This window comes from Carassius carassius, chromosome 14 (genome assembly GCF_963082965.1).
Source record: "Carassius carassius chromosome 14, fCarCar2.1, whole genome shotgun sequence".
NCBI lineage: Eukaryota > Metazoa > Chordata > Actinopteri > Cypriniformes > Cyprinidae > Carassius > Carassius carassius.
This window is the reverse complement of record NC_081768.1, coordinates 6963175-6981721: the sequence shown is the minus strand read 5'-3', so window position 1 is coordinate 6981721 and position 18547 is coordinate 6963175. Positions and strand designations below refer to the sequence as shown.

The 18547-nt window shown below is 35.6% G+C and overlaps 1 protein-coding gene across 1 annotated transcript; it reads left to right on the top strand.

Annotated features, from left to right (window-relative positions):
- Window positions 1-629: 629 nt before the first annotated feature.
- Window positions 630-18344, top strand: LOC132156813 (FERM domain-containing protein 6-like). The gene is made up of 14 exons (XM_059565847.1): window positions 630-749; window positions 8133-8332; window positions 8561-8651; window positions 11206-11285; window positions 11576-11652; window positions 12598-12793; window positions 13140-13295; window positions 13897-13962; window positions 14921-14989; window positions 15119-15293; window positions 15778-16047; window positions 16420-16551; window positions 17343-17410; window positions 17489-18344. Exons 2-14 carry the CDS (start codon window positions 8255-8257, stop codon window positions 17738-17740), a joined length of 1710 nt encoding a protein of 569 aa, XP_059421830.1. The 5' UTR covers window positions 630-749; window positions 8133-8254; the 3' UTR covers window positions 17741-18344.
- The last annotated feature ends 203 nt before the right edge of the window (window positions 18345-18547 follow it).

Here is an 18547-nt window from a genome sequence, read left to right as displayed (position 1 = left end):
TCATTGTTAGCTCTCATTCTTTTCTTTCTTTCTTTCTATAATAATTATGAAAAGGTTTCATGGTCCTTGTAAATATTTTATGAAACTGTTTCTTTGACAGTAAGGGCTTTGTTCCCACAGTTTCACCAAATAAAAATAATTCCGAGGATTAACTACATTTTTAGGCGAAAGCAGTTTTATTCATGATACATTTTTTTGTAGTTCAGCATCGTGTTTTTACAAGGCCTGCATCACAAGTAAACAAGTTTCTAGAGAAACCTAGAGTAATTAATGCATTTTACACTTTATACAGATCTTTACTGGATTCTTTCATCACCGCGACAAAATGCAGCGCATACAGTTAAACATCTCTCTCACACACGCACACAGACTGTCATTGTTGTGTATCGGTTTAAAGGAGGGTGTATCGGTTTTAAAGAATTTTGTGCAGGGGGGGTTTGTTTATGTAGGTTTTTACTACGAACAGCAATAATTTTACAGTTTTCCCTCACTATTTCATTTTTATTGTGCATTGATTGTTCTCGCTGAAAAATCCTACCTATTTAAATCAGTGTAATGTATTGGTTGTTAGTGCGATGTGATGAATCCTCCCCCCTCACGGTGATAATTTGGTTCAGTCCGATCCACAGCTACGAGACTCTCATCAGTCAGTCAGTCAGTGAGCGCGAGGCTGTCTTAATGTGAATTGAGTTTTACCACAACAGCATCAAACCCTCAAAACAAACTCACACCCGGGATTTTAATTAGCGGTAAGTTCATTTGTTACCTTTTAAGAGCATTTATTTATATATGAAAGTCTAATGCACTAGTAGTTGCGTTATTATGTTGTGGACAGTGGTACTGTAGTTAGTTCAGTATGTGTACATAATAATTTTAGCTACAGTTATAAGAACAAATCACACTTCGGTTCCTTAATTCCTATGGAGTCCTGTAATTGGTTTGTTTGTTTGTTGCTGTTGTTTTCCTTCTGCAATATTTGCCAAGTAATTAATTAATGAATGGTCGTTTTGCAATTCTTTTCTCTTCATAGTCAATTTTACAAATAATACAATTAAGCATTTTTTATTATTATTATTCCCAATTTTGTTTTTTAGAAATATTCCACCTTTAACCTTAATTCTTTCATAATTGTTTTGCATATATTGAGAATTGAACTGCCACTACACTGTTGTTGACGATATAAAACTAGTGCAAAACCTTTGGTTAACTTTTCATTGGTCATTAACAGATTTAAGATTGATATCTATTTTAACTGTCTTAACTATTTTAACTTATCTGTGATTTCTTGAGTGATACTGAAACTTCTACACTTTACCACCCATGAAGTTGTTCTGCAGGTTGTTTCTTAAATAGTGAGATAATGGTGTATGGGGACACCAGTTCAGACAATGAACTGGATTTGGAACGCCTTGCCACTATTCCTTATACAAGCTTCTTTTCTTAATATATTTAAGTCCAGACTAAAGACATTTTTATTTTCTAAAGAATATGGTTGGTGGGATATTTGTATGATTTTATAACTTTTCAGTTTGTTTGTTATGTTTTTTTCTGTTTTTGATGACTTGCTGGAAAGCACATTGGTCAGCTGAAGTTGTAATTAATTGTGCTATATAAATACATTGTAATTCATTGGATTTAATGCACAAGACTACAAAATATGGATCATAGATGAAAAAAATATATAGTCTTTGATCATATTAAACATAGCTGAATTGAACTTCTTGGCTGTGTGAACGGTACAGAAAGGAAAGCAATTGGATATAACAGACTCACCCTCTGACAGGTCTAAACATGAATGCACATTCAACGGGCAGAGAGGTATGATGGTTCATGACAAGATGATGAGTGTTTTTTCAGAGCCACGGGAAGGTGGAAAACCGGCTTTTGACTTGTTCTCAGATCTTAGTAGTTGGTAAAGCTTTGTGATTGGCATTGTGCAATAACTCAAGGTGCTGTCCTGTAGGAACCTCATTTCACTTGAAGTGCCTGCTTTATGCTTGGATGCACCATTGCACCATCACTGGTCAAATTTTTTCCTTAACAAACAAGCTCATCATGTACCTGTTGCCCTGAGGCTTATCTGAATCTATTTTCACTGGAATTGTCCTATAATTGGCACACACAGTGCTTATTTGCATGTCTTCGGAGGTGTTGGGATCGTGACATAGGAAGGAAAACTCCTTAAGCACATAGCCGCAGTCTGTTGGTGTTGTTGTTGCTTCGAGGCTCGAGTGATCCTCCTTTATCTGTCCTTGCAGAGTAAGTGGCTTTTCCAGTCTGAAGGATGCATACTAGAAGAAGATTGATTTACAGTTGTTGTTCTCAGAGAGGCTTGTGTGCCTGAAAGTTTGATTTGTTTTAGAGTAACACTTTTCCGCCAAACCAAAAAAAAAAAAAAAAAAAATGAATTAAATCAAAGTTAGAGAAAATTCTGTCTTCATTTATTCACCCATTTGTTCCAAGACTGTTCAAGTATTTTTTCTTGCAGCTACAACTAAGCTTAATTGCAAGGATGCAAAATGATTATAAATAAAGCCTAAATGACTTGTTGGCTTTAATGTAAGCCTTAAAATATCTTTGTGTGATGGACAGGTACCAATCATACTTTTGAGTTGGATATTTTCAGTTAATCTTTTGAATTTGTTTCTTCCGTGTCTGAATGATTTAATTCACAAACTGATGGATTTGGTTCTTGTATTCAGCTCATTGATTTAGTCATTTGATTTGTGGCTAACAGCACTGGAGTGGAAATTTATCAGTGCATAATGACTTAATATTCTGTTTCTTACACAAAATCGATACTTTAGTTGAAATGATATGAATGAAATGCTTTTATGAATACTGAAATTGAAGCTTGTAATTAAATTTGTTGGGGTTAGGATTAGCTTCGATTGATTGCTACTGTTGTCATCATTTGTAAGTCACTTTAGATAAAAGCGTCTGCTAAATGACTTAATGTAAATGTAATGTAAAAATAAATTGAAAACAGTGAAAAGCAGTACTTATAATTTCCGCTTTTGTGTTACAATTTATTTTTTAGACGTGTTTTTCAGTTTTCTTTTTCTTTTTAGTAATTTGGCATTTTTATTAGTTTTGTATTACTTAAATTTCAGTTTTTTTTATTTCTATCTAATAATTTTTAGTGCTTCAGTTTAAACTTATTTCAGTTAGCTGCCAAGGCATTTCTAATTTTCATTTAGTTTAAGTTTTTCATTTATTGCTTGATTTCATTTACCAAAAATGTTTTTTAATAGTTTTAGTTTTAGTTGTGATAATAACCTTGGTTTTGCCCAACACGAGGGTATGTAAAGTAAATGATGACAGAAATGTCATTTTTCTGATCTATTTCTATAAGAGGTCTTGCACTTGCCCCCTCAGCTCTAAACTGGTTCAGAGCAGAGGTCTCCAGACGGGTCAGATTTAATCTGATTAATCGATTTAAAGATAAACCCCCATAAATCCCACCCGGCAGAGAGTTGTACCACCTGGAGCTCTGTCGGGAGATGTGGTCACTGGCAAAGTCTCTCTCTGACCTCACACTCTTCCTCCTGGGACTGTGTGGAGGCGTTCATGTCTCATTCACTTACAGGTTGAACAAACAGGACTGTGGGCTTTGAGTTGGTGTAAAGTTTTAAACTGCCAATAAATTTCTTTCAATTCTTGTTGTTTATAAGTTTCCTGATATCTCTCTAAAAGCATTATCAGCAGTTTGACAATATTTGGTGCCGATTTAATGCTGGTATGTATGATATTGACAATAGAATTTAATTATAGCAAATGGGATTGTGACGAGTGGGGCGGGGCCGAGGGACATGGGAGCGAGGCCGGTGGAGTGATTGGAGATGAGCTACACCTGTTCGACCCACCGGTCTCGAGGCCCATGGAGGAGATGGAAGGATATAAAACTGGAGCGACGACAGTGAAGGACGAGAGAGGACCAGGCCTGGGCTTTTAGTTGTGTTTTGGTTTTTATTTGCGCACCAGTCGTCCGTGAGGGGCTGGTGCGCTGTTTTGTGTTTATTTTGCTTTATTAAAATGTTGTTGGATTGTCCGCCGGTTCCCGCCTCCTTCTTCCCGATGATTAGCAAGGTTTAATTCATTACAGGGATGTAAATAAATATGCGAGGGCTCAAAAATAAGCATGCTCAGATGATTTGGGCAAAAACATTTAAGTTTCAACTGTTACAACTTAAAACTGTTGACTGCTTAGTGCTTGGGTTTTAAGGCATTCATAGACTTATACAATTGGTTTTGTTTGAAGTATCAGACATTGTTTTTGCAGTGATTTTATAATGGCACCATGGTTAACAAGCTGTTTGTTTGCTAGTTTAGATTGGGCTTTTTCAAAAATGTGAGAAGAGTTGTAATAGTTGTAATAGTCTCGGAAGCATCAAACAAATAAGCCTAAGTAATGTTTTGCACTGCATGCCATCCAACAGAAGTGTGTATGAAGGGAGAAATAATGCTGATGTTAATTGATCACAATAACCTCAAAACGACCAGACACTGGCTGAATTGCTGACTTGGATGTTGGTCTTGTCTGTAAGTGATGATTCTTCTGTGGAGCATAAAAGGCAGAAAGACAACTTTGGTCAACCTTCATTGAAATGTGACTGTCATTAACGTACATCTCCCGTAGTTTTCCATAGAAGAAACTTAGTCAAACAGGTTTGGAACAACATGACAGAATCTTCATTTTTTTGGGGGTTATCTAGGCCTATACCTTTATCACCATATCTCAGTCTTCAACTAGCAGCTGCCAGCTGGATTCCCCTGAGGCTGTAGCGGTTAACAGTATATATATTGTCTTGATTCACAGGTATGGACTGACATCACTGTGGCTCTGAATCACCTGAAATTAAACACACCCCTGTAAACTCAATGTGAGAGAGAAACAGCATAATTACAGCCAATAGCTAATTAATATACAGAGCTTTATTTAAACATTTAAAATACATATGGTATTTGAACGTAAGTACCATTTGTAGGTTCAGACTCTAAGAAAAGCATTACATGTTGTAATGGATTAAATCCACCACTTTGTGGTTGTTAAATGTTAAAGGAATTGTTTATCCAAAATAGTTCACTCCCAATCTGGCTATTCAAAATGTAGATGAGTATATTTCTTTATCGTAAAGAATGCATTATACTCATCAGTGGATCCTCTGCTGTGAAGAATGAATGCCGTTAATGAGAGACCAGACAGCTGATAAAAAATCACAATAATCCACAAATAATTCACATGACTCCAGTCCATCAATTAACTTCTTATGAAGTGTAAAGCTGCATGTTTGTAAAAAACAAATCCATCATTAGTAAATTTTTTAATTTTAAACCATTGCTTCTGAACAAAACACTGTCCATATACTGTCCAAAATCTATAATATTCCTCCAGTGAAAAAGTATCCGTTTTCTGTTGGCCTCTCACATCGAAATCCACAAACATATTTGTTTAGAACTATTTTGAAATAAAACATTGCATGATCTGTGCATATTTGTCAACCAGAGAAGACTTTTTCACTGGAGAAAGCAATATTATAGATAGATGACCTGTAGTTTTTTCCTGGAGGCAATTATTTAAAGTTAAAAACGTTGTTTATTACAAACAATGTTTTTATCAGCTGTTTGGACTCTCATTCTGATGGTACCCATTTACTGCAGAGGATCCATTGGTAAACAAATTATGAATTTCTAAAATATGCCAGATATGTTACCATCTTGGATAGCCTGAGGGAGAGGGTACTTTGATAGGACACCTGTGTGAAAATAATTTTTGGTTAAAAAAAATATATTTTTAATTGTGACTTAAGTGTCCAAATACATTTATTGCACAGCATTATAGAACGGATGCAAAAGGACAAATTATAGGGTTAGTTTTGTATCAACAGGACAATGTTGAGGTATGTCAGTTCAGTGAAAACATACAGCAGGTGGAATTAGCCAAAACATGTGGGGAATGCATCTGCTGCCTGTGATATTTTCACAGGTGAGCTTATCTACATTATAGGAAAAGTGAAGTTCCACAAACACGATAAGATCACCTAATAAAATTTACCACACGATCTGCTAGAATCATTGTTTAGCATTAATTTCATCATTACATAATTAGATGTTTACATAATCTGACACACTCAAATGGGCAGATTATGCAATGTAATGAGCTTTGATTGCGTGATTAAACTGAGTGAGTGATTAAACATGCGAGTTTGCATGAAATATGAGAGCAGGATAAAACCTCATATTCCACCACAGACGTCATCAACATTACTGGAAAGTCTAGACATTTTAATTACCCCAGTGTTTCTTTTTTTTTTGCCTTGTTTTAAAATATGAGAAAAGAGATATAAAAAAAGATATCGGCAGATACTTCAACATAGAACTAATCATTCTTCATTCTTCAGTTACTACAGGTGCATCTCAATAAATTAGAATGTCATGGAAAAGCTCCTTTATTTCAGTGATTCAACTCAAATTGTGAAACTTGTGTATTAAATTCAATGCACACAGACTGAAGTAGTTTAAATTCTTTGGTTCTTTTAATTGTGAGGATTTGGCTCGCATTTCACAAAAACCCACCAATTCATCTAAAAAAATTAGAATACTTTATAAGACCAAAAAAAAAAATAAAATAAAAAAAAACCTTTTTAGTGCTTAGTTGGCATTCTGGAAAGTATGTTCATTTACTGTACATGTACTCATTACTTGGTAGAGGCTCCTTTTGCTTTAATTACTGCCTCAATTCGGCGTGGCATGGAGGTGATCAGTTTGTGGCACTGCTGAGGTGGTATGGAAGCCCAGGTCTCTTTGACAGTGGCCTTCAGCTCATCTGCATTTTTTGGTTTCTTGTTTCTCATTTTCCTCTTGACAATAACCCATAGATTTTCTATGGGGTTCAGGTCTGGTGAGTTTGCTGGCCAGTCAAGCACACCAACACCATGGTCATTTAATCAACTTTTGGTGCTTTTGGCAGTGTGGGCAGGTGCCAAATCCTGCTGGAAAATGAAATCAGCATCTTCAAAAAGCTGGTCAGCAGAAGGAAGCATAAGTGCTCCAAAATGTCTTGGTAAACGGGTGCAGTGACTTTGGTTCTCAAAAAACACAATGGACCAACACCAGATGACATTGCACCCCAAATCCACACAGACTGTGGAAACTTAACACTGGACTTCAAGCAACTTGGGCTATGAGCTTCTCCACCCTTCCTCCAAACTCTAGGACCTTGGTTTCCAAATCAAATACAAAACCTGCTCTCATCTGAAAAGAGGACTTTGGACCACTGGCAACAGTCCAGTTCTTCCTCTCCATAGCTCAGGTAAGACACCTCTGAGGTTGTCTGTGGTTCAAGAGTGGCTTAACAAGAGAAATACAACAACTTTAGCCAGTTGTGTGGTTGCTATTGATGCCTTGAGCCCAGCCTCAGTCCATTCCTTGTGAAGTTCACTTAAATTCTTAAGTTGATTTTGCTTGACAATCCTCATAAGTCTGAGATTCTCTCGGTGGGTTGTGCATCTTTTTCTTCTACACTTTTTCCTTCCACTCAACTTTCTGTTAACATGCTTAGATACAGCACTCTGTGAAAAGCCAGCTTCTTTGGTAATGAATGTTTGTGGCTTATTCTCCTTGTGAAGGGTGTCAATGATTGTCTTCTGGACAACAGAATCAGATCAGCAGTCTTCCCCATGATTGTGTAGCCTATTGAACCAAACTGAGAGACCATTTTTAAGGCTCAGGAAACCTTTGCAGGTGTTTTGAGTTGATTAGTTGATTGGCGTGTCACCATTTTCTAATTTGTTGAGATAGTGATATGGTGTTTTTTTTGTTAAATGTGAGCCAAAATCATCACAATTAAAAGAACCAAAGACTTAAACTACTTCAGTCTGTGTGCGTTGAACTTATTTAATACACGAGTTTCACAATTTGAGTTGAATTACTTAAATAAATAAACTTTTCCACAACATTCTAATTTATTGAGATGCACCTGTATATTGGTATCTCATATCATAAAGTTTGTTGAGGAGAGGTGTCCTATTACTTTTCAAGAATATGATTTCCTCCTGGAAGACAATAAAATGGGCATACAATTCTATAGACTTACACTGAAGCAGAGTCTGGTTGTTTGTGTTCTTTTGCAGATATTCAAAATGAAGGAGCCAATACCTGTAGGCAAAGCATCTTGAAGAGAAAGAGGCCAGTGTTAGTGTGTGAGTGTATGTGTGTGTACACATGAGTGTATGTGGATGAGATTTCATAGGCCATGTCTGTCCCCACCAAACTAAAGAGGACAGTCTGTGTCCTATTGCCCACCAAGGAGACATTGGACATCACAGTGGGGGTAAATATTCAGCTCTTGTAATATTTCATATTTTGATATGCAGCAATGACAAATGACAAAAAAGTAATAACCTGAGGAAGGCTGCACTTTATATTGTAATATACAGTATATAAAATGTGCAGATGTGTGTTTATTGAGCTGAATGCTAGCATTTAGAATCAGAATGCATTTTAAAATCATGTTTTTGTACCTGATTAATTGTCAAATCTGTTTTTCTTTTCCTCCAAGCTAAAAGCAACGGGTCAAGATGTGTTTCATCGTGTCTGTGAGCTTCTTGGGGTTAAAGAGCTGCACTACTTTGGATTGACTTTAGTCAAAAGTAAGAATTTATTTTTCCCAATTACACTGTACTCATTTAAAGGTTGCAACAGGGGGATTTGCAGTGATGTCATAGTAGAATCTTTTTTAGTTCACCAGAGAATCTTTCAGTGAACAGTTCTTAAAAGAACCATTGTTTTCTTAGTGTAAAGAGCATTATAATAATCTGTAGAACTTTTTCCATTATTAAAAACCTTTTGTGCAATGGAATGGTTCCATTAATGTTAAAGGTTCTTCATGGAACCATAGATGCAAAAGAACCTTTATTTTTAGAGTGTATGTGAATCTTAAAGGACGTGTGTTTTTGTATCTACTGTAAATGAAAATTGTAACCACATTTAAGTTGTTTTATTTGTCGTTCACTGAAGACTTTCAAATCCAAATACTTACAGCTCAAGGCATTCAAGTTGTTTGCCAATTCAAGCAATGTATGAACTGCACAATCCATTTAAAACTAATGTGGCATCTAATACTTGTCTTTTGCCATTCCAATCAGGGTCTCTCTATTGAGATGAGTTTGTTCCCTTTTTGCTCTAATTTTGAACCTATCATTCAAAAGCCTCATTCCAGCTTCTTCTTCCCTTCAATACCTTTTTACGATATTTTGCATCACTCTTCTCTTGGACAAGAGCATCTTTGTTTTTGTGTATTTGAGGGTTGGTGACCCCTGAGGCTTTGGAATCAAGCTATATTAACTTTAAGCCTGGAATTCACCATGATTCACCACTTCACTGCAGAGAGGCAGCAGGAGAGAGCAATTGATATTGGCTTAGCATTTAGCAGGGTCACAACCTTCTCGTCATGAACCTCAGATAAAGAGACAATGAGTCAGAAAGAGTTTGAGTCATTTAGTGAGGGAGGTAGTGATGCGAAGTTAGCAGTGATAAAGGATGGATAAACTGAATGGAATGTGAACCTGCGCTTGTAAAAACAAAACATAAAGTGTTCACATTCATTTTTCTGTTTGTATAGATACTAAAACACACAATAACACACAATATAACACACAATATAAACTTTCTGACAGAATCTAAAACTTAATATGAATTACCCTGTGTATAAAACAGATGAAAAGAGTTTTTGCTGCTTAATATTTTTGTGTAAACTGTGATACACTACTATTCAGAAGTTGAATTTGATTTCTTTTTTTAAAAACTTTTATCCAGCAGTACATTAAATTGATCAAAAGTAATCAAACCAATGTAATATATATATATTATATAAATATATATTATATAATATATATATATATAAATTCAAAAATAAATTCTGTTCTTTTGAACTTTCTATTCATTAAATTAACCCTGAAAAAAAATGTATCTTAGTTTCCACAAAAATATTAAGCAGCACAACTGTTTTCAACATTAATATAAAAAATAAGTTTCTTATGAAAAGCAGTGTTTCTTGAGCCACAAATCAGCATATTAGAATGATTTCTGAAGGATCATGTGAAACTGTAAACTGGAGTAATGATGCTCAAAACTTTGCTATCACTGAAATAAGTTACATTATAAAATATATTCAAGTACAATACTGCAATGATATTTGTGACCCTGGACCACAAAACCAGTCTTAAGCCACTTGGGTATATTTTTAGCAATAGGCAAAAAAAACATTGTATGGGTCAAAAAATCATTAGGATATTAGGTAAAGATAATGTTCCATGAAGATATTTGGTAAATTTCCTACTGGAAATATATAAAAACTTAATGTTTGATTAGTAATATACATAGCTAATAATTCATTTGGACAACTTTAAAAGCGATTTTCTCAGTATTTAGGTGTTTTTTTTTTTCACCCTCAGATTCCAGATGTTCAAATAGTTGTATCTTGGCCAAATATTGTCCGATCATAATAAGAGACTTCTTTTAAAAACATAAAAAAATCTTATTCATTCAAGACTTTTGACGAGTAGTGTATATAGACTTTATATATGAATATAATAGAGTAAAAATATGAATGATGTCTTATGTTTGCATATTTTAAAAATAAAATGACTTGAAAAGATAAAATGAAGAAAAAATAATCTAAATTAATTGCTATTGTGCATGGCAGTGCCTATTCAAGCATATGATAATTTATGTGTATTGCATACAAATACTTAAGAGGTCACGTTGGCAAATGAAATAAATCACATGGATCACTTGAATGAAAAGAATGTGCTTGAAACATTTAACATCTATTTATTGGTCTTAGCTAAATCTTCTTTCATTTTCTATTTTGACATTTATTTAAACCATCTTAATTCCATTCTTGCACAAGCTCCTTTTTAGAAGTGTTTACACGATTTACTCAAAGCGCTAGAATTCTTTTGCAATCACAATCGCTCTGGCATGAAACTTCAAGTTTTTACTGGGGTAAGTATTGTCTGCAGTTGGGGTTGTTGCATACTGGGCCCTGCGTTCACCAATGGCTCAACGGGTCTTTTCATTCCAGCCGTCTTCCTAATTGAGGTCATTGTTGGGCAGATTTCATGCATGAATTCATGATGCCATTGTTTGCATGCCGAAAGCATTTACGCTTGTTTCCTGTGTGTCCTTTCTGGGCTATTTTAGACAATGAGCACATTTTTCTGGACTTGGAAGAGAAACTTGCTAAGTACTTTCCTAAGGAGTGGAAACAGGACTCGGGGAAGGTGAGCTAACACGGTCCTCCATCGTTATCAGTAGTTCCATGGTGTTCTTTTACATATCTGTAAAATACCATGGTTCATCAATGTTATAGTCATATAAATATGTGTTGTGATTCTACTGATTCCATGACAGTATCACTGTACCATGTGCTCTGTGTTCCCTGTGGTCATCAGGGCGGTTACAGTATGATAGTAAAGATAAACACTAGTAAGCCGGTTGGGATGTGGGAGTGACGTCATAATGAGGGGGTTTGCCACAGTAACCTAGTCAAGCCTGTTCTTTCTCTCGGCAGGGTTCACAGAGGAGGTCGATTCCTCCCCTGCTCTGTCTGAAGGTCCAGTATTATGTGGAGAATGGCAGACTCATCTGGTAAGAAACAGGCCAGAGATTCCCAAATGTTTGAAGGGAGGAATGCTCTCCTTGGCCTCTTTCCTTCACTAGTTTTAATCCACCAGGGTCTGAGGCCAGTTTGAGTGTATAAATAAAAACTGCTTAATGAAACTCAGCCTAATTTTAGATTTTATTGAATGTGGGAAATGAGTGGAGTATTTTGCAGAGAGCCCGAGGAGAGTCTTTCATTAAATGTATTTTAAAATTAATTTATGTCATATTTAGTTTTGCAGGATTAATATAGTTAAATTAGAAAATGATGGCAGAATTTATTTTGTTCTATTTTGAAGTTTTAAATTAGGCTTGATGTGAATTCCTTAGAAACATTTAATTTCAAACATTACATTTTTCAGTTTAGGGACCGTTTTAATGCTTTTGAAAGAAGTCTCACACTCACCAAGGCTGCATTTATTTAACAGTAATGTTAAATATTATAACTATATAAAATAACACGTTCTATTTTAATATTTTTTTTAATGTAATTTATTTTTTGTGATGATAAAGCTGAATTTTCAGCATAATTACTCCAGTCTTCTGTGTCAGTATTCTTTAGTGTTAGTTAACCTAAAAATGAAAATTTTGTCATTAATTACTCACCCTCATGCCATTCCATACCCCTTTGTTCTTCTTCTGAACACAAATTAAGATATTTTTAATGAAATCTGAGAGCTTTCTGACCCTCCTTGGACTATTTTGCAAATGTCCTTACTAAGTTTATGGGTCTGGGAACATTTCAGTTGCACTGCTCTCTATGGAGGGTCAGAAAGCTCTCGGATTTGATCAAAGTGAACTAAACCTTAAATAAATAGACAGTTCAAAAGAACAGGATTTATTGGAAATAGGATTATAAATAAAAAAATCATTCTTGCTAAAAAAAAATTATCATGCAGGTTTTCCTTATTTTTTTTTCTTCTGTGTTCTCAGTGAGCGTAAAGCGAGAAAACTGTACTACTATGATCTGCGGGAACGTGTCCTGCGCTCAGAATGCCGACAGCAGGAGGAAGTGTATTTCCAGCTAGCAGGATACGCCCTACAGGCCGATCACTCTGACCACCCCTCAGACAGCCACAGTCAGGGACACGCTGCGTATTTCCAACCCAAAGAATACTTTCCACCCTGGGTAAATCCTCATTCGAGTTTATAAAATACAATCACATAGATTTGCATCCAAGCAAGAAGTGCTTACTTTGTTTTCAATCATAGTAAGATTGGGTTTAAATTGTAAAGTCCAGTATTTGTGGTATTTGGATGTGCGTATGCTAATGGCCTCCCCAGCGTTTTTAACTATCAAGACTTTTTGGACAACTAGCATTGACTAGCATTATTTGAAAAGCATCAAACCAGCAAATTCTTGTTGTGTTTTTACAGTAGAGGTTTGATTAAAGTTTAATTAAAGTCTAATAAAGCATGGTGAGTGCCCATACTCCTTTCATAATCACGCATGACCCGTGTCTGCTCTCTTATAGATAATTGCGAAACGTGGAATTGACTACCTGCTGTGTCACGGGCCCAAGGTTCATAAAGAGCTGTGGGGGATGTCTTCGTGTGACGCTGTCCTGCTCTTTATCAGAGAATCCTGCCGTCTGGAGGATGTCCCAGTCACCTTTTATCGCCTACAGAAGGTCAGAGGTCACGCACGGTTATCAGCATGTCTTGCTGTAGGTCAAGACATTCTCTCTGTGGAATGTAGGGAGCTTTTGAAAATGTTTTCATCAAAGTAGAAGTTAAAGGTGAAGTCATTTCTTCACTACTTGTGGCACATTATGGAAGTGCAGTGTGCTTGACTGAGTCATATTACAACAGCAGCTCAGCCAGTGCTAGAATGATCTCTGAAGGATCATGTGACACTGAAGACTAGAGTAATAGCTGCTGGAAATGTAGCTGTACCATAACAGGATACATTCATTGTAATAATATTTCAATATTACTGTTCTACTTTGTATTTGATCAAATTAATGCACCCTTTGTGAGCATAGCAGACCTCTTTAAAAAAGGAATACACAATTCTTCGGACCCTAAACTTTCAGTTTTATATGTGCATGTAATATAATACTATATACATATATAGATTTGAATAATTGTATTAATATGTAATATTAATAATATTTTAAAGTTTTTATATATATATATATATATATATATATATATATATATATATATATATATATATATATGCTATACACTGTACATTAATGTTAATAAGCCTGTGCCTCTTTCCTGTAGGACAAGAAAGAAGAAAAAGGTTCAGCGCTCCTTGGACTCACTTTACGAGGAATGCAAGTGTATCAGGTGTGTGTTTGTGAATGCATGAGGTGTTTTTCTTGCCATTAAAAATAGGGAAAAATACTTTTTGTATATAAATTGCAGCAGTGCAAAAATCGGACACAGCAACATCGGAACAGTAGTTGTTGCACATTATCTGAAATCACCAGCCCTCATTGAAAATGACAGACTTTTGGTTGCTTTTCACTGCAAAGCATATGTAATGGCCTACTTCATTTTGCATCATTCTATGATTCAGCGCAGTTCTGTGTTTCCTCTTTGATATTGCCAATCACAACGATAGAGCTCTCCAGACAGGCCTGACTGGAATGCATATATTAGACGGTTCAGTCCATAAACAGGGATTTGTTTGGGAGTGCATGCCTTTCCCTTGAGTCCTCTGGTCTGCCCATTAAAGCGTCTGGGTTGGATTAAACTAAGGGCCCTGTGTCTAAGAGATCAAAGACCATATGTGGCGAGGCCCTAACCCCAACCTTAAATGGGGATCCCTTTTCTACTTTTATAAAGAACAGGATTTATATATTACTCCTTTCTCACACTGCAATTAAAACTTATATTAACAAATGATCTGTGGAAGTGGGTTTTGTAGCAAGTAGGGTTAGGAGATCAAAATATTCGTTCCATTTTCAGGAAACTACTTCAACTGAATAATTTGGGCTTGGAATGAACTTCTTATAATATTTGTTATCTAATACAAATATTATTGTAATATTAATATAAAACCTATTTAAAAAAAAATCTAAATGCTCTATTTAAAAAACAAGTTTTATGAAATATAAACCAAGGACCATAGGACCAATTATTTGGCTTTTTTAAAAGAAAGAAAAGAATCAGTACTTGAATCATAATGGAACCTGACCCATTTAGTGGAATCAGAATCTGAGTCATTAAATTTTCTAACAAATCCCATTCTTCTGATTTGACCCTTTTCATGTGATAGAGGCCATGTTTCTTTTATTTGCAGGAGCTGAACAATGTGCGTGATCTGCTGTACGACTTCCCCTGGTTTCATGTGGGACGACTCACCTTCCTGGTAATATTTAATGTTATTGCCTGTTACATTATCAGATCACACCAGACCTCAGTTTGTGATGTGATTTGAATTGTGGTGCTCTAACATTAAAGGTATTTAATTTTTTAAAAATGTCTGCTCTCTGCACAGGGCAAGAAGTTTGAGATCCAGCCGGATGGTTTACCCTCAGCGAGGAAGCTGGTATACTACACGGGTTCTGCTTTTCGTTCCCGACATCTTCTGCTGCATTTAAGTTCCTGTCACCGATTGTACCTCAGTTTGCAACCTGCGCTCAAACACCTGCGACAGCTGGAGGAGACAGACGGTGTGTGTCCAAATGATATTCATTTACATGTACCTCATGCTTGCTTTTATAGTATGATTTTGGTTTTTGTTTTCTTCTCAGTGGAGTTGGTTCTATTATAGCACATTAATGAATATAATTTGGCAAATCAAACAATGAAAAACAGTAAACATTAACCCTTTCAAAGAGCAAACCGTTCAAAAAAATTCTGTAACAAAATTCTGACTTTCACATCACAAGAAAAATAAATAAATGAGATAAAATTGTATCGAACATATATTTTCTTATTGAATTTAATATTTCCTGTGAACTGTGAATATGTTGTATACAGAAATTACTACTTTTTAGACACCCTGTTTTGACCTGAAAACATTGATGTCTGGTTGCCAAGTTTAAAAATATAATTTATTTTTTGAAGTAAGACTTAAATACGTTAAAGCATTTGTGAGAATCACCCTTATTAGTAAAATAAATTTTCTGCCATGTCATGTTTTTTTGGATCCAGAAAAGAAGAGGTACCGTGAATCGTACATCAGTGATGAGCTGGACCTGGATCATCCGTGCAGCGAGGGCAGTCCTCGTCTGTCTCGACACTCCACCAGCAGCTCTGGCATTGAAGCGGACACCAGGCAAAACAGTGTCTCTGTAGAGATGGTTTCCATGGAGGAGAAGGAAAAGTCCTTCATCTCTGCTGTCAGTCACGGCTCCTCACACACCTCTGGCATCGACATTAGCAGCAAAGCTCGGATGGATGAAGATGAGTGGCAGGAGGAAGGTGAGGGTCAAACAACTTTAGTCATGATCAGTATTAAAAAATATATACAACTATATTTATAATCAACATTTTTCTAAACTCATCTGCCAGCTTTAGAATCGCATATCATTTGCTGGGCTTGAATACTTGTGCAGTTGTTTTGCAACAATTTGACATGGTCTGCTGACAGATAGGCATTGCTAGGATTCCTTGCATATGTAGTGGTGAAAAGACATAGATGAAGCTGTAAAGGTTATTCTGAAGTTATTTAGTCTATTTGCTCTGCCAGCTTGACATTCAAAATGTCACGTTCGCACTGACGGTGAAAGAGTGTCACAACACATTAGATTTACGATAAGTTTAAGCACAGATTGTGATGAAATCTGAATGTAGATTTGCAGGATGTGGTGAAGGAACCTGGGGAGGTCTCTGTGGATGATCCTTTGGATATCTTACGATTGGCTGAGCTGCTGGAGGGCATGTCCGTCGACTGTCCCACCATCCAATCAGACACTGAATTCAAAGGTGATGACGATTTTTCAAAAAAATCTGATTTAGGGCACTTTCAAACCTTATCTACATTATTTAATTTGTTTCCGATTCATTTGTTAAAAAAAAAAAATAACATTACTAAATGTGTAAAACATGGAGAACGGATACCACTGGTATTAATATTTATTATGATCATGGTGATTATTATATTTATGTTGTATTATTATATTATTTATTTTAATTATAGATTGATATATTATTATATTTTTTTTAGCAATTGCCATGCAATTAATGTTTATTTGTTTAAAAAAAAAAAATACTTCTAAAACAAGTGCTTAGCGAGGCTGAATGTATCTAATCAGAAATACAGAAAAAATACGAATGTTGGGAAAAATTACATTACAATTCAAAACAGTTGTTTTCTATTTTAATATATTTAAAATGTAATCTATTCCTGTGATCGCAAAGCTGAATTTTCTTCAGTCTTCAAGTGTTAAGTGTCACGTGATCCTACAGAAGTCATTCTAATATTCCGATTAATGAAGAAATTAATTACGGTACATTTTTATTGAAACTAAGTGTGCTGCTTAATATTTTTGTGGAAAACTTGTCGTTAATTTTAATTTTTTTTACGATTTTTGCATTATTTTCATTTATTTATTGTTAAAAATTTAAAAGTCTAAACTGTCACTTTTGATCACTTTAATGCATATTTGCTTATTACTGCATTAGGACTAATTTTTTTGGAAAAATTTGAAATACAGTAAATCAATCATTGATGAGAATATAAATCTGCTCCTGTTTACTGTAACGTCTGTTTCTAGGTTTACAAATGAGTTCAGTTACAGTCAACGATCAAGTGGACCATTGTGATCCAGACAGCATGAAACAGGTTTGCCGTCTCTGTCTTCTCCAATCTTTCCCTTTTCATTCCTTCATCATGTCACTAATTGCTCATTATCCATTACAGGTTTCAAATCAGAAGTCTCGTAACCCCGCTGACCGCTACAGTCTGAGTCTGGATGACGTGCGACTGTATTCCCCTCTTCTCCCTTTGGGAACGCAATCGGTTCCAGACACCTCTGTCAGCTACACGTTTGGGCTTCCACATTCCCCAACCAGCCTGTGTCCAGACAATACATCATTTTGTGTCCAGCGCTCCACGAACTGCCTATCTCTGGACCTGCTGGATGATAATCAGCCACTTGAGCTTGTCCTTTAAGGAACTGAGAAAGACTACAGCTTCCTGTTGTCTGAACAGGACACATTTTCATCAGGAATTTTGTCCACACTCAATCAACGCTCAGATGTGTTTCTATGCTGATCAATAACAAGACACTATGAACAATTTTGGGTTGTTTTACAGATTCTACAACATTTAGAACTTTTTACAGAATGTGTTAATAAATAATCTTAGAAGAATCGGGCATTACCTTGCTAAAACCGTGTCCTTGATAAAATGAGTTATAAAACCTTCTCTCTCAATTAAATTCTAGCCACCTTTGAATACAATGAGCAACAAGAGGCCCCGCCCACAGTAAACTTTCATTGGTCCAAATCCTTTTCTGCGTGGCTGAACTGTATATTAAACATCAAAACGAAACATTTTCACATTCTTTGTGGCCAGACAAATTACCTGTTGGTTCACACCTACTGTAGTTAGGACATGCTGTAACGTCCAAGTTTGTTTAAGGAAGTAAACATTTAAATTTAAAATTTCACATTTGCTCTAAAATGGCTTGAGAATGTCAAACTTCGAGGAACACTCCCTGAATTACATTATGAATACAGATAGAAGCTAGCAGGAAGTCCACTAAGAAGACAAAAACATGCCAAACGTTCCTTTAAACAAAACTTGGAGTTCCATTTAATGTTTGAAATCTTGAAATCTTGAAATCTTGAAATCACATAGTTCTTTACTACACAAGTAATGTTGAACTGTGATGATCTTTTAAAAGAACAATAAGTACAAAGACAGATCATGTTTGTTTGTTCAGGATACATGGAGCTCTTTAAAATTCAATAATTA